Raw genomic sequence first — 15,481 nt, forward strand, 5'->3', positions numbered from 1 at the left:
ATCACTACAGAAGGGTTCAGTGAATGCGCATATGAAACTGGTGGGTTCGGTACCTCAAAAAAGGTTAAGAACCACTGTTCTAGACCAAACTGTGAAATCCCAAGTGGGTGTCATTCACACTCAGACCGCTAGATGGCGGCAAATTGCTTGCGGAAGCTTCGGTATGTGTCGAATGTGCATCTCGGCTTCATTGTTTGCTGTGAATTTTTGCAGCAATGATGTGGAATAAATGAACAGTAGATGAAAAAAATCTTTCAAAAGTCACATTTGAATTTGAAATTGAGACGTAAGTTATTAAATAAAACTAGAAGTTTGTAGAGTAAACAAGGTTTTTAAAGGGGGAAAAGTACTCAGGAACAGTGCATTCAAAAAGGCCCAGTAGTGCAGTGGTAAAGAAACAAGTGATTTGGACAAAAAACAAAGGAACAAAACAGGAATTTCAACAGAATAGCTATGCTCATGTGATCAGATTGATAAAGCATGATGACTTAGATAGTAAAGCGTCTGTATCTCTCATCTGTCTTCCTTATTACTCATTATTGATGTGTTGTCGAAGTCCTGCTGAGTTCCCAGAAACTTCCTGCTATGCCCTAGGTTGTTGCTCCAGTAGAGAATAAGAGATGATGTGTATATGAGAAGACATTCAGAATGATGTGCCAGCACAGATGTCAAGACTTGAACTGCAAACCCTTACTAAACTTTATCATTACAGAGGTATTTCCACACAACATCCCAGGCGAAATGCTCCAAGGTCATTATAGTTACTTATCAAAACACTTTGGAATGTCTATAAGTTGTGGGCGGTGTGCATCTTGATATCATGAATTCTTGCCATCAAAAGTACATTTTTATATGGTTTGAGAAATAATTTACATATTTCCTTTTATTTATTTATTAATTTTTTTACTTATAGTTCTTTCAAAACCCTTTTCAATCAAATCCGATCAAACCACCTACACACTCCAGGTGCCACACATAAGATGATTGTTCTTTCTTAGAATCAATAAAGTGTTGAGAAAAGCACTTCCAGCCACTTTAATCTGACAGACCACTAAACGAGAAACACAGCTGACACAAATTCAATGGGAAAAAAAAAAAGAGTTGACGTACTTTGCCTCACAAAGCGATTGAATCCACAAAGAAAACTCTTTGACATTATGTCAAGCCAGTCAAAGTGAAAAATAAAGCAAGAAAACATTTAAAGTGAGCATCTGAGGATTTATGCCTGGAAGCTCAAGCAAGTTCCTCCTCAGTTCTTGGATAAAATCTTGAGGCATCTTACATAATAAACTTTTTGCCTTTTTGGTTACATAGAAAAGCTCTTTCGATTGAAGCAAAGACCATTTTTTGGAAATAAGTCTTCTATTTCTCTCACTCAGCTTGATCTAAAAGCTAGCTCAGTTATAAGACTTACGGTCTACACACTGCTGCTTTGATGTGATTATCTGTCTTTTTGTCTTCTTCTTGGCAGTCTGGTTAGACTGTAGCTTTATCTCACCCATTCTCTCTGCTGATTACGTAGTGGTGAAGTCGCCTTCCATCTGCAGCCAGTAAAGCCCGGTCTCAGTCAGTGAGAGATGTAGTCCGAATATACCAGCAGTATTGCAACAGCTCTATTCCCTGAAAAACACCACATATACAGCAATCCATCACAAAAGGGGTTCCAATGTTAGACTGAAGGTTTTTAACAGACATAAACGGTGTTTTAGACTGAAACTTGACAGTTTGCACGTTATTACACCTTCCCAAAGAGATTAAAGCAATTCTACCTAAAAAGGAAGGATGTGCCCTTAGCCAAGGGAAAAAATAGTTGATAAAATTTGGATTGGAAGAGCTTCATGCAGGAGTTAAGATGCATGTGTGAAGGCTAAGCATACAGCTCCAAAGCCAAGATGGTTGAACATGCTCTGATGTATTGTACACACCATCTGTCTATTTAAACGCATTAAAAAGAGGTTGGAATGTTTTGGTTTACTCGGTTTTCCACTGGCTTTTATCATCATTTCCCAGATGAACACAACTGTCATAGCAGTGACTGGGAATAAGTATAAAAAGTCCAATAATTTCATCAGCATCACAAAGTTTGTTACATCAGAAAAGAGTAGGTCACTGTGTTTCCTAAACTAGTGTTTTAGTGACTAATGTGCAGAGACAACAATGCTAGAAAATAAAGTGTAGACTTCCACGGCAGTATTTTCACCTTCTGCTTTCAGAACGTCATTGTTTGCAGCATAGATTCAACAAGGTTTTAGGGGCTTTCCTTAGAGTACGGGGCTTGTGATGATATAATCTTAAATATTTTTCTTCTTTTTTTGATACTGTGGAGATGTAATATTTTATTATATTTCAATGATGTTGTTCGCTCCTTCATGTAAACAGTTCAGTTTCCAAGAAGGAATGAAAGGGGCAACACAGACTTTATAAGTTTTGAGTTTATTATCCTGTTCTTGAAACAGGACACACTGTGTAAATGTACTCCTGAACACAAAACACGGCTATGGCATTCAGTTCAGTCACATCCACTCTATATTTTAGGACATATATACTTCATGCTCAGATGATTAATTACATTGACATTATATCATGTTGTTTTCTGCATAAAAAATAATCAACTTTAGCTTACAAAAAATATGTAAAAAGAAATAAAAATAATAAAAAAATAAATAAACTTTTCTGCTTATTTAAAGTTCTTTTTTGTGAAAGTTTCCAAGAATTTATTTTAAATAAATAAATAAATAAATTCAGTTCTGACAAAATTACGCCATTACGCCACTAGGTGGTAATGTTGAAACACTCTCTCTGAAGACGTTACCTCAAAGTATTTATCTTGGAAGGGAGAAATATAGGAGGTATTATGTAAATTCCTTTAGAATTGAAACTTAATTTTAAGGACTTTTAAGGGGACATTAACTGAAGATAAGATAATTTGGGAATTGGGATTTTATTGTAGATATTTGGATAAGTGTTTTCAAGTTTATTTACCGTAAACAATAACAAAAGTTAACAAACTTCGGTATCGCTAAGATTATATTTTTCTATTACAAATGAAACAGCCCTGTTTGTTAAATTAATTTTCTAATTGTTTTTGATTAAAAACAATTGTATTCCAGAACATTCTTGTACAACACCAATCCCAAAACAGATGAGCAATATTTTCTTCGGTTTTTTTTTTTTTTTTTTTTTTTCAGAAAGGGGGAAAAACAATGGTTCAAAAATTATTAACAAAAATCCTTTGGAATTGTGAATAATTTTAATGGACATTTATCTTACGTTAGTATTTATTAGGTATGTCTTTCGAAGTAACCAAGTCCACTTCTAGTTTATATTTCCGAAAGCTTTGGACAGATAAAAAATATACGCAAGACGTTTTTCTCCGTCCAATGGAAAATGCGTGGTGACGTAGTGTATGATTAGCTGTAGAAAACCGATACATCGAACAAGAAGCGGAAGTCCTGTGAGGAGAAAACATTTGTTAGAAGTTAGTTAGCTAGCTAGCTAGCTGGTATCAACTTATTTCACATTAGAAAAGGCGGAAAATCGCTGATTTACTGGAAGATTAATTTGGCTTTGCACTTTGATTAGTTAGTCCTTTTGGACTAACTCCAGTTTATTTGCAGGAGGACAAAGCAAAAGGCAGGTACCGTGTACTGACTTAACACTGCATGTGCTAATGCTAGGTTAACAGCGAGAGTACAGTACATTTATTTTTTGCATTCTGCTGTTTGTTTTTCTGTCTAAATTAGAATGTTAAACTGTCTCCTAATGTTTAGGAAGATATCGCATCAGTTAACTGTTTAGGTAATACAGCAGTGATGACGAACGTTAGCTAAATCAACCAGCTATTACAGTTCGAGCTCTTACCTTGTTTTTCCTATCAGTTCTTTAGATCAATACCTTTGTGTTTGTACCTTAGGAAAATATATGCCCTGTCAAACTACTAATGTTATTTTCTTTCTTTAGCTAATCAGAAATGTTTTGGGGGAAGTTCTCATCTAAAAAGTTCTCATCTAAATAAACCTCTGGGGGTATTTCCAAATTATGACTCGATTCCAAGGCAAAGCACGGCTAACACGGGCTTCATTTGTGATTTTCTTTCTCTTTAGAATTGAATCCTTTGACTTCGTCATATTTGATTATTTCAGTTGTTATTTTTGGCTCTGCTTTGTTCAGCCTGCTTATTTGGAACAAGGAAGAATAATATATCTCTCCTTCTCACTCATTATTTTTCAGTAACTTAGTTCTAAGAAGCAAGACTGTTGTAAATTTCACACTGTTTTTGCAGTAATTGTATATGTTTTTTTTTTACTCCTGCAACAATGACTTTTCTGACAAATGCGTTTAGCTGCTGTGATTTTAAAAAAAATGAGATTTCATTTTTAGTTAACTTTATTATGTATGAGGACAAAAAAAATCCAACATTCTTGCTTATTATTAGTTATATGTTTAATGTACCAAATTGAAAATGTATAAGTTTTCTTTAACATTGTATAGACCAATGTATAATAGTCTATACATTGTGTTGTTATAGTTCTGTGTTTTGCCACTTGTTGTAAATAATAATTGAAATTTGGAGAGAATGGAGGGAACATGTGATGTGTAAAGGGTCAGAGATGTACCTCAGGTTATTCAAATCTACAATGTTTGTATAGACTTTGCATAATCTGTCTGAGGTGTGTGTTAAACACTTACAACCCAACAAAATTAGCCATGTTACCATTTTAACATAAATTCATATGTTCTTTACCTACCTTTTGTCTTATTCACAAGTAGTGAATTTGTTATCTGTAATGCATTGTAGCTCGCCAGTGGAATAATAAAAAAATAAAAAAAGACGCATCTGAACTGTGGATGGCAGGGCCTAAAATGAGGTCAAGTTGGACAGTTGGAATCTGCAAAGAGCTCATTTATGAACTGAAACATGCATCATCCTTCATCTGAAGGATTTGATTTTTGAACCCAAATTGAAATGTACTTATTGGCAATATTGCTGGTTAAGGACAGAGAATTGATACAAGTGGTCTGAAATTTGATACCTTTTCTATGGAACTAGAGCCATAAACTAATACAGGAACACCTACGTTTTGCACAGTATTAAATTAGACAAGGGAATCTAAAGAAATGGATCAATGAGTTTATGAAGCCAACTGAGTTTTCAGTAGCTAAGTTTGGATCTATGTTATAGTCACTGTTGTTTAAGATATGAAGTAACACATAGAAAATATTTGTCTGGGAAATGCCAATTTCTTTAGGAATGGGAATGGTCTTGACTTCCAGGTCAGCAACATCTTAGAATAAAGATGCAGCTAATAACCAACAATATTTGTAAGATCATTAGAAATAAACCTGGTAACCAATCTCTGAATATGAATTAGTCAGAATAAAGCTTTTGGGGGAAGGAGCACTCAGGCTTTGTTGAGGAATAAAACAGGGTTTTAGCAAATCAGTCATTTGAAATTTGTTGTGTTCCTCTGCCTGAAATCTGTTTTGCGTCAAAAACACTTACACTACGTCCATGTTTTCTTCTTTCATGTCAGCCGGGATGGATCCAGCTCTGCTTAGAGAGCGTGAGCTGTTCCAAAAGAGAGCTCTTTCCACGCCCGCTGTAGAAAAGCGGCCAGCCGCATCAGAATCTGGATCTCACAAGAAGAAGAAACCCAAAGTAGATAAGGAGAGCTCCTCTGGATCCAAAAACAGCTCTGGTAAGTGAAACATCTCATTTAATCAGCAACTCTTTGAATAAAGCATGAAAGGAAGACATTGCTTAGCCTTAAATGTTTTTTTTTTAACATATTATCTCTGTGATGGATGTCTGTGACATTATACACGTCCACATTAATAAAGACTCCCATTCCTGCATGTGTAGGCGATTGACGGATACTAAATGCTCCATCGGGCTGTAAGGTTATATTTTACACTTTAGAAATACAAGACTGCTATTATTCCTAGCTTTTCTGTTCTGCCATCTAATATGATTCTTTCAGTGACACATTTGTTGGCCAGTGGTGAACAAAAACTCAATATAAGCTGATTATGGTCACTTTCATTGCAGAACCTTTAGTTGTAATGAAAACATTGCAGTGGGAATACATTGATTGGCGCCTCTGGTAAAAAGCCTTAAAATAAGTTTGTGTTTCATTGCAGTAGCTCACATGCTGCTGCAATGAAAAATCCCATGTTAAGAAAAACTGTTTTAAAGAAAATCCTCGGTGGTCCACTTGGCAATAGGACTGTAATTAGTCAATGACATTTCACAAGTTGAGAACGCACAAGAGAAGGGAGCTTTGACTGTTTCTTCTTTCTACAGTCTGCAGATCATTCACAATCTTCATCCGTCTGTTCTGCTGTCTTCTTGCTTTTTGTCACATGTTTTTTTTGTTTTAAAAGATTTGTATGTCAGAACTGGCATGGTCATGGAAGAAGTTTGATGAACCTCCTCTTTGCTTTCTTGGCAACTTCTCTTAGATATTATGTTGACAGATCTGATAGCAACTCATTTTAAGTTTGCTAGTAAGATTTTTTTGAATGTCTAGGTATTTAAAAAAAAAAATGAAATGATGGAATTCACTCATCCCAGACTCTTTGGAAGAGTAACAAGCTCATGGCGTCACAGATCTTCTACCGTATTTAACAGTCCGCATAAACTGGTTTTCCACTTATGCATCCTTTATTTCATTCTCCAGTCTGAGTCTCATCTGACCACAGGCCCAATTTACATTCCCATTAGGGCTTTTTCCTTGCAACTGTCTCAGACAGTTTCTCTGCGGATTCTACACAGCAACAGTGAACTTGGATAAATATCTATTTCTCCAGTCATCCTTATCTCTGTGTGTGGTGGCAGGACATAAATTCATCTGTGTTCAGCCTAATGACCTTTAGCCAAAATAGGTTTCTTTGTCATGTAATTTATTTTCATATTTATAACAAAATTCTAAATTAAAACAATGGTTGACATACATGAGTTTCAAAGAAATTTTAGTTGGATACTAACAGTTGTGCCACCTGTGATTTTTGTAAAAAAAAAAAATACAAATTGAAAGGAAAAAATTGTAAGATATTTTAGTAGGTATAACAACATGAAGTGCTTTGCACAATGGTCCAAAACAGTGAGTTGTCAAACAGAACTCCATTAGTTTGTAACACAGAGTCTTGTGTGTTCCTTCTGTCTGATTTCTCCAGCAGTCCTGGCAGCTTTGGAGCCATTTAGATTGAAAAATGTTGCTTAGCAACCACTTAGAACCAGGATGTTGCATTGGAACACCACATTTTATCAACCAGCACATTTTATCAACAAAGCAATTCAAACTGCTTCACATGATGAAAACATAAGACAAGGAACAAAGTGGCATAATAAAGGATGGTCAATGAGGGAAATCATGGTTTCAGCATTTTTGCAGTTTTCTGGCAGAGTGTTCCAGATTAGAGGAGAATAAAAACTCAATAATGCTTCTCCATGTTTGGTTCTGATTCTGCGAATGCAGAGTAGACTAAAGCCAGGGGACCTAAGATTGATATGACAACAGGTCTTTTAAAGTATTTTCATATTAAGCCATTCACTTATTTATAAATTAACTAAAATATTTGAAAGTCTTTTCTCTTAAGTTACAGGAAGCCACTTTAGAACTTGGGTGATGTGCTCTATTTTCTTACTTTTGATGAGGACGTGGGCATTCTGGATCAGCTGCAGCTGTCTGGCGTTTTAGAGACCTGTGAAGAAGATGCTGTTGCAGTAAACAATTTGGCTGCAAGGCCTGCAGTTCAATTTATGTTTCATCATGACTGAGAGACATTGCTTTTCTTTCTTAGTTTTCTTTTTTTGGACACCAAGTAATGGCGACACACTTTTCTGTGAAGTGGGACTTTATTAAGAGAAAAATGACTTTGACATTACATTTCAATAACACGCTCTGACAGACTGTGTTGCAAACGATCTCTAAATATATGAGATATGAGTTGCAGACAGATTGGCTCAGCAAGCTTTGGAAAGCTTACATCAGTTTTTTTTTTTTTTTTTTTTTTTTACACAACAAGAATGGGAGCTTTCCATTGGAAACCTTACAAATTGTATCATTGATCCCTTTTATTTACACACACACAGTTCCGACAAAATAATCCCACACAATTTACATGCCAAGCAACAGTCAGTTTTTAAACAGTGATTTACAAAGCCCACATCCTTTAGTGAGAGTTAGGCAGTTTGTGGTAAGGCATATGGAATGACACAATAAAGTAAATGACAGTTCAGCTACCAAGCTTGTGTTGAGCTAAAGAAGCAGTGCTATTTATATAGGTAATGTGTGACGGGGGGAAAAAAAGCACGCTTGCTTTCCAAAGCTGATATGATGATTAACATCACCATAATTTTGGCATGCAACCAGACGGACCCTTTGAGTTGGAAAAATTATCCACCAAATAAGCTTTTTCTTTTTATTACTTTGAAAGAAGTGTTTTAGGCAAAATTGTCAGCTCTCATGCTTTCAATTTTTCCGAGACATTCTTAAAGTAGGTGGAGAGAAAAACAATCAGTTTGAAATAAAAAAAAGAACAAAAATGAAGGTCTCATTACTCCTTACTGTCTAACAGTTTCAGTCCTTTTTTCTTTTCCAAAAATTCCCAAAATTCATCTTTGCCCATCTCTGTTGCCTCTATACCACTTCGGTGTGGGACTCTGGCTCCTTGCAGATATTGGTCATGAGCTTGCTGCAGCTTCCTGGGCCTTCCTCCTGTAGCTGGTGGTGTGTTTTCCCTTTAGTGCAGCACCCACAGTCAAGTAGCTCATAGAGCACAGCCAAGGCAGCCAGGGAGAGGACGGTGAGGATGAAAAGCAGAAGGATGACGAAACAGGCAACATTCCAGCCATCATGGAAGGGGTAGACCTCTTGGACCTGTAAGGAGACGCGGGACAGAGGGACGGCCTCAGGGAGACTACTTGGGTGGATGGTGGTTGTGATGTTGGCCATGTTTTCTGGTTGGAGACAAAAGCATGAAAAAGAAGATGTATTGTTGTGAAATTCTGTGCTTAGTTTTAATTTCTTTAAAAATAAGTAAGAAGGGACTGTTTGTGATACTGTATTGCAGTGGAAAGTTATGGTTTTACCATATGACTGTCATTGAACTGTCAAGAAAAACCCCATGGTAGAGATTTCAGCTGTTCGGCTTTGATCAGCTGACCAGAACTCAAAAATCTGATATTTTCCCAATCTAGGAATTCACCTTGTTAAACACTACTTGCTTGTATTGAATTCTCAATATGTTAGAAATTAGCTCAGGATGAGAAAAAACATTCCTTGTAAGAAGAAGATTCTTCTTACAAGGAAAATGTTGTTCTTCACCAATGGGAGAAAGAGAGAGAGAGAGAGTAAGACTTTCATCACATAACAGGAAGGCTTAATAGCACAGCAAAGATGTTCTGTTTTATCTTCCACCCTCTGCCTGTAAAAAAAAATAGCTGAATTTGTGAATGTTGCCAGGTAGCCTTGTGTAAAGCAAGTTATAAAATGGATATCTGCAAAAATTGTTTGTATAGTTTTTACCACACTAAAGGGAGTTTTCTAAATATAGGTATTGTATCTAAGGAACTGCATTGTTAAATTAGGAGATGTTCAGTAGCCATATGGTTAGACAAATTGTCTCCCATCAGTCGTTCTTTTAGCCAACTCCAACCACTTTGAACCACTCTGATGTGTGCAAGCATTTCTGCCCACACACACACACACGCACATACACACACACGAGGGTGCACATGCATGTTCCTGACACACAGAGAGCAGAAAGAGAGCGAGTGAGAGGTAGCTGACCCAGATTGCTTACAGGTAGAAAACACTGAGCAGAGGAACTGAAGTGCTTGTCTCTTGACCAGTTTTCTTAGATTATATTTCCTGTCCATTTCCTCCTAGAGCTTCCAACTCAAACTGGTGGTACATGTGAAACACCTGCTTTAATGCTACAGAATAATAGTAGAAGGGCCTGTGAATGTATCTTTAGAGCTTCTTGTTATCTGAAATAACTCTTAGCGCCCTCGCTTCAGTTCTCTTAAGGGGTTGCATTTTTGATTCGAAGGCCATGTTCAATAATTTATTCTGCACCACTTACTTCCACCTCTTAGGATTTTGTGGCCTACATCCAGTCTTTACTTTTCATAAAGATCTGACCAGCTGATATTGATGTTTAGGGGTCTATAATTTTTGTAAAAAATACAATGTGGGATAAATATTTAAATAACTCAAGTGTTGGGACTAATCTGCTTTTGCAAAAAAAAAAGATCAAATTAATTGTTTCTGCTTCCATCAGCCACATTTGTTGTTTTTTTGTTTTTTTTATAAGCTTTCTGGTAGATTTTATAGAACTAGAAGATAAAAGATCAGTCTTTGCACATTGATAGCTATTTATTCACTTTGGAAGTAGAGGTGACACTATGAAAGAGATCAGTCACTTTAAATCGGTTATTTTAATGGCTTCCTTCGTCTTTGCTACCAGTTGTAAACGTAGGTGTTTATAACTAGTGATGAAAATGACTAACTTTGACTCAGTAAAAACATCTGCTCTGAAGAGTGTTCTAACCACCGCCTAGGGCTCAGGTATGATGAATCCACTTATTTATTTAGTTTTAGACCATCCAGTCAGCGCTTGGTGTTAATGATTGCATTAGTTAAAAACTTGAGTTAAAACAAACTCTGGCCATTAGGCATGGGAATTTATTTTCTTGTTTATCATAAAAAATATAAGAATTTTAATTTGTCATAATGATAAAATTCCAATTAATGTTTGAAAATCCTCAAAACTGACTGTATTGTGGCATTTCTCATTGAATTTTCCGCTGTCAGTTTCATAATGAGGTCAATAAATTAAAGTTACCGTATGCGGTTTAGTTATTTCATTTTATATGGCCCACTTCCACTGATCATCGTTAATATCCTAGACCTAGTTGCAGGTTTATTTTTCTGTATTATTGAGATCTGGCAGAAGCTTTTTTGTGTGCGCTTGCTTTCAGTTAATGCAATTTAACTTTATAATCCATGTACAGCATCATTTCATCAGTCATATCAATTTCACTCAGATTCATTGCCATGGCAACAACCTCACAGACTAACCTTAGCTGACCTCCTCCATCCCCCCGGCTGTTTCCAGCTTGGTATTTCTGTTTTCCTACCCATCATTAGGGGGACACTTTGGCTCCCTGCAGCATCTGCTACCAACCCCCCCTTTGCGAGAGCCCCACCCCAGCCATGCTTAGTAGGTGTTGCAGGACTACGTAATGCTCTCTCAAAATTGGCCGCCACTCAGAAAAAAACGCACACATTCCTGATGGTGTTTCCCTGGCCATAACTTCGCCGATTTTACCCCCCTCACTGGTTTGTCGTGACAGCAGCAGTTTCCTCAGAGCTGTGTGTTCTGACAAACGCAGACATGACGCTCATGAACGCCTGCGCAGACGCACAAAAACGGATATTCTGGTGCTTGTTATTCAACCAGAGAAGAGTGCAGACTGGTTCATGTTTATTTAATCCTCTGTCTGTGTGTGTGTGTGAGTGTGTGTGTAAGCAATTTTGGCCTTACTATTGCATCTGACGGCTAAAGGTTTTAAATGTAATTTTTTCATTGCTGTTATTTAGGAATGCTGCAGCTTTAAAGAACATTAAGCGAAATAGATTTGATTTGTAAATATGAATTTTTTGCATTTTAACGTTTGTGATTCAGCAGCTTAAAAAAAACAAAAACACCTAGCACTAGTCCTAAAATTAAAACCAACAACAGTTTTTGTTTTCAGGTCAGGCAGTGGGTTGTTGGGATCGGTTCATGTCAAACATGATTCAGACTACACTTTATCTGGAAAAAATATATACACCAACTCACCTCCGTGTCTGGCTCAGCCTCTTAAAGATGCTGGATAAAAGATGAGCTCCCTTGTTTTCAGTTCTCCCCCTGTCTCTTGGATCTTCCCCTCGCTCACACTCACACATCAACCTGCTCTCCTCGGCACACTCATGCACTTTCAGCCTTTGCTCGTGCACCCGCTCTCCTCCTCCGCCACTCCTTGCAGCTCTTCATGCATCTCCTGAACAGATCAGGCTTCTCCCCGTCATTGGCTCTTTCCCTCTGCCCCTGCTCCCACACCATTCGCTAGCGGAACTGTCAGAAATTTGCCGTTCTGCCCACCGTTCAGCTAACAGCCACAGAGGCTCCTTCCCACACCGTGAGTCATTTATGAATCGGTGTCTGTTTTGAACCGTGATTGGTCAGGGCTCACTTCAGGGAGGTAGTGAAGGGTGTTATGACTGGACCATAGCAGATATTAGACCCATTTTATTGAAGTACTTGCAGTTCCAATTAGATCTTTTTCACTCCTGGATCCCTTAGAAAATGATATCCAAATTGTACCCAAAAATTAATCCTATTCATATTTTCAGGCAGAGCCTTGTAAATACATTAAGTTTTTAGTTTGACTGCCGAGACTGCTCAGCCACAATTACGTTAATATTAATATTTAATCATTAAGTTTGGAAACACACTTATATTGCATGTGAAAAATAAAATGTATTTAATTTATATACATTTCCCCCCAATTTCTAATTTTTCTGTTATTTTTCCAAAGGCGCCTGGGCCAAAATCCACCTCACATTAGCTATTTCTGTGAACCTCCTGAAATATTATTTTATAGGTCAAATTAAATAATTTTGTGTTTGGATAGGTACAAATGACATCAATGTGAAAAGATGTTAAATATCATAAAAATTTTAAGAATTGCTAATCAAATGTAGAGAAAGTTATAATATTTTATGTCTGTTAATGTCACTGCGGACATTCATGACTTTGATGTGACGCAAAATGAAAAATGTGTTTCTAAATTTTTATTTGTTGCAACACAGAGTTTCAGAAAGCTGCAACACTTCACCTACACTTAGCTTTTTTTATTTATAGCAGAATATAAATATATATATATATACAATTTAACTGAATCAACCCACATTTCATTACATTTTGGAAAAAAGCACTGCATTGATTTGATTTTTAAAACTTTTTCACTATAAGAAACATTTCACACATACTTTGTGCATTATATCGACTATGCTTATTATATAATGGTTTCTGTTTTTTTTTTTTTGTTTTTCTGTTTTTGTTTTTTTCTGTATTCCACAGAATCTGCAAATGGAAGCATTAACAGCAAGGCAAGCGCTGGGTACAAGTTTGGCTGCCTGGCCAAGATTGTCAACTACATGAAGGTAAGCTTATGTTTAAAGAGAGCATTTGTAGGCTTTGTGTAGATTTGAATGTTTTTGTGTCAAATGTTATTATGTCATTCCTAATTACATGAAAAGTGTTGAGATCAGAGTCAGGCTGGCTCAACACTTTCCACACCACCATTAATTTTTTATTATCCAGTCATCTCCATCACAGTTTCATAAAAAAGTCTATTTTTCGGGGGTGATTCAGACTTGTCCACTGTGTAACATTTGCTCTCGAGTCTTTCTTTGGGTACATAAACAGCTTGTTTATCATTCTGCGGCTCTGCAGAAAGGCAGCGATCTTCTGTCTGCGCTGTGACTCATCTTTTTTTTTTTTTTTTGCTGAACTCGTATATCACTCGACAGATTTCTTTTTAATGCTTGTACTTTTGTGCCATCTGTTGATCCGAGTTTTAAAAGCTGCAAAGCACCCTGACATTTTAGCTGCCAACTTGCAGACGACATTGCTGAATCTGTCAATAGTTTGCAATGAAAATATTTCAAAAAAGTAAAATAAATACTGTGAAATATTTTTGTGTTAGCAGGTGTTTCTCCTACATGTTGTTTTAACTTTGCCTGATCTTTGTCCTGTTTACAGACGAGGCATCAGAATGGCGACACCCACTTCCTGACCCTTGATGAGATACTGGATGAGACCAAACTTCTTGACATCAGTCTGAAACAGAAACAATGGCTAATGACTGAGGTGTGTTTCTGTCATGTTCAGGGTCAACGCAGCTCTTTGTCACCTCAAGAGGAATTGGTTCTTTCCTCAAACATTTCTCATAAACTTTATCCTACGTTTAAAACTGATTCTTTACGTCATACAAAACTGTGTAGAAATTCTAAACCTTTACAAGTCGCTTGCTTCCAATGTTCTATACTTTTATTTTTTAAGGATATGGATATTCAGGCCATCCAAGGTGTCCAAAGTTATCATTTTTTTTAATAGACTCATGATCTAATACCTTTCCAGTTCATGATTTTTGCAACTTTGTTTTGAATAAATGTTGAGTAAAATGACAACAGCTTTACATGTAATCTAGTACGTCTTTGTCCCAAATTTCAGGCCTTGGTCAACAACCCAAAAATTGAGGTTCGTGACGGAACGTATGGCTTTAAGCCCAAATACAACCTAAAGGACAAGAAAGCTTTATTGAGGCTGCTGGACAAACACGACCAGCTGGGGCTGGGGGGAGTGCTGCTGGACGATGTGGAAGAGGGACTCCCTAATTCTGCTAAGGCTATCAAGGTAATTTAAAGTCAATTATATGAGAGAAGATAATAATTAACATGACTACTACAAATGGTGACTTCCAAAAGTTTTTAGGCCTCTTCCTATTTTGTCACGTTCCAACCAAATAAATGCAGATGTTCTGTGAAGGCACAAGGGGTTTGTTAGAAACTGTGTGTGTGAAGTAGTAGCATCATGAAGACCAAGAAACACACTAAACCAGAAAATGTGTCTAAGGTCAAGAGGCATAAATAGTTCCGCAGGGTGCTAAAAACTAAATTGTCTTCCACAGGCTTTGGGGGATCAGATTGTATTTGTAACGAGACCAGACAAGAAAAAGATCTTGTTCTACAACGACAAGCATTGCCAGTTTGTAGTAGATGAAGGTGATATTTTTTTTTTTTATTATTATAAGTTCGCCTCTGAACCAGCAGACTTTGACTTCACACATTTTATTTTTGTTGTTCCTCACTTTGCACTGAAGAATTTCAGAAGCTGTGGAGGAGTGTGCCAGTGGACTCCATAGATGAAGAGAAAATCGAAGAGTACTTGAAAAAACAGGGCATCTCTTCCATGCAAGAGACTGGACCAAAGAAAGTGGTCAGTTTCTTTTGTCTCATATTTATTTATTTCAGCAAGTTTGTATAAAACCTCCTTTTAGAGACAAGAAAAAAATATATTTGTAGTCATGCTTATTCTGTACTAGAACAACCATCCTGTTTAACTTTGGATTCTGGCTTCCCTGCAGATGCCAGTTCAAAAGAGAAAGAAGCAAAGTGGTCAGAGGAAGAGACAATTCAAAACCCATAACAACCATCTGGCAGGAGTTCTGGAGGACTACACGGATGGTGTGCCGGCAAAGAAGTGAAACCGCTCACTATAATCCGAGGTGGCAGGAGATGAAGCCGCTGGCTATACAATACCGACTTTGTTGTGGTTCTGTCAAAAAAAAAAAAAAAAAAAAAAAAACCCCACCATTTTTCTTTTTTTTTTTTTTCCCCGGGGAACCGGAAAATTTAAAGGGGCC

At 36.9% G+C, this 15,481-nt stretch overlaps 2 protein-coding genes across 3 annotated transcripts; one reads left to right on the top strand and one right to left on the bottom strand.

Annotated features, from left to right (window-relative positions):
• Nucleotides 1–3,418: 3,418 nt before the first annotated feature.
• gtf2e2 (general transcription factor IIE, polypeptide 2, beta) lies at nucleotides 3,419–15,411 on the top strand. Of its 2 annotated transcripts, none has more exons than XM_015040997.1 (8): nucleotides 3,419–3,637; nucleotides 5,535–5,699; nucleotides 13,135–13,217; nucleotides 13,819–13,926; nucleotides 14,290–14,472; nucleotides 14,747–14,840; nucleotides 14,939–15,054; nucleotides 15,203–15,411. In XM_015040997.1, the coding sequence occupies exons 2-8, from the start codon at nucleotides 5,540–5,542 to the stop codon at nucleotides 15,320–15,322; spliced, it is 864 nt and encodes a 287-aa protein (XP_014896483.1). In that variant the 5' UTR covers nucleotides 3,419–3,637; nucleotides 5,535–5,539; the 3' UTR covers nucleotides 15,323–15,411. The 2 variants fall into 2 exon arrangements, with proteins under 2 accessions (XP_014896483.1, XP_014896482.1); XM_015040996.1 differs by having other exon boundaries at nucleotides 3,419–3,633.
• smim18 (small integral membrane protein 18) lies at nucleotides 8,021–12,067 on the bottom strand. The gene is made up of 2 exons (XM_015040998.1): nucleotides 11,851–12,067; nucleotides 8,021–8,962 (listed from the first exon to the last, which is right to left on the bottom strand). Exon 2 carries the CDS (start codon nucleotides 8,955–8,957, stop codon nucleotides 8,643–8,645), a length of 315 nt encoding a protein of 104 aa, XP_014896484.1. The 5' UTR covers nucleotides 8,958–8,962; nucleotides 11,851–12,067; the 3' UTR covers nucleotides 8,021–8,642.
• Nucleotides 15,412–15,481: the final 70 nt, after the last annotated feature.

This window comes from Poecilia latipinna, unplaced genomic scaffold (genome assembly GCF_001443285.1).
Source record: "Poecilia latipinna isolate Pla-1442-1.1 unplaced genomic scaffold, P_latipinna-1.0 Scaffold535, whole genome shotgun sequence".
Lineage (NCBI taxonomy): Eukaryota > Metazoa > Chordata > Actinopteri > Cyprinodontiformes > Poeciliidae > Poecilia > Poecilia latipinna.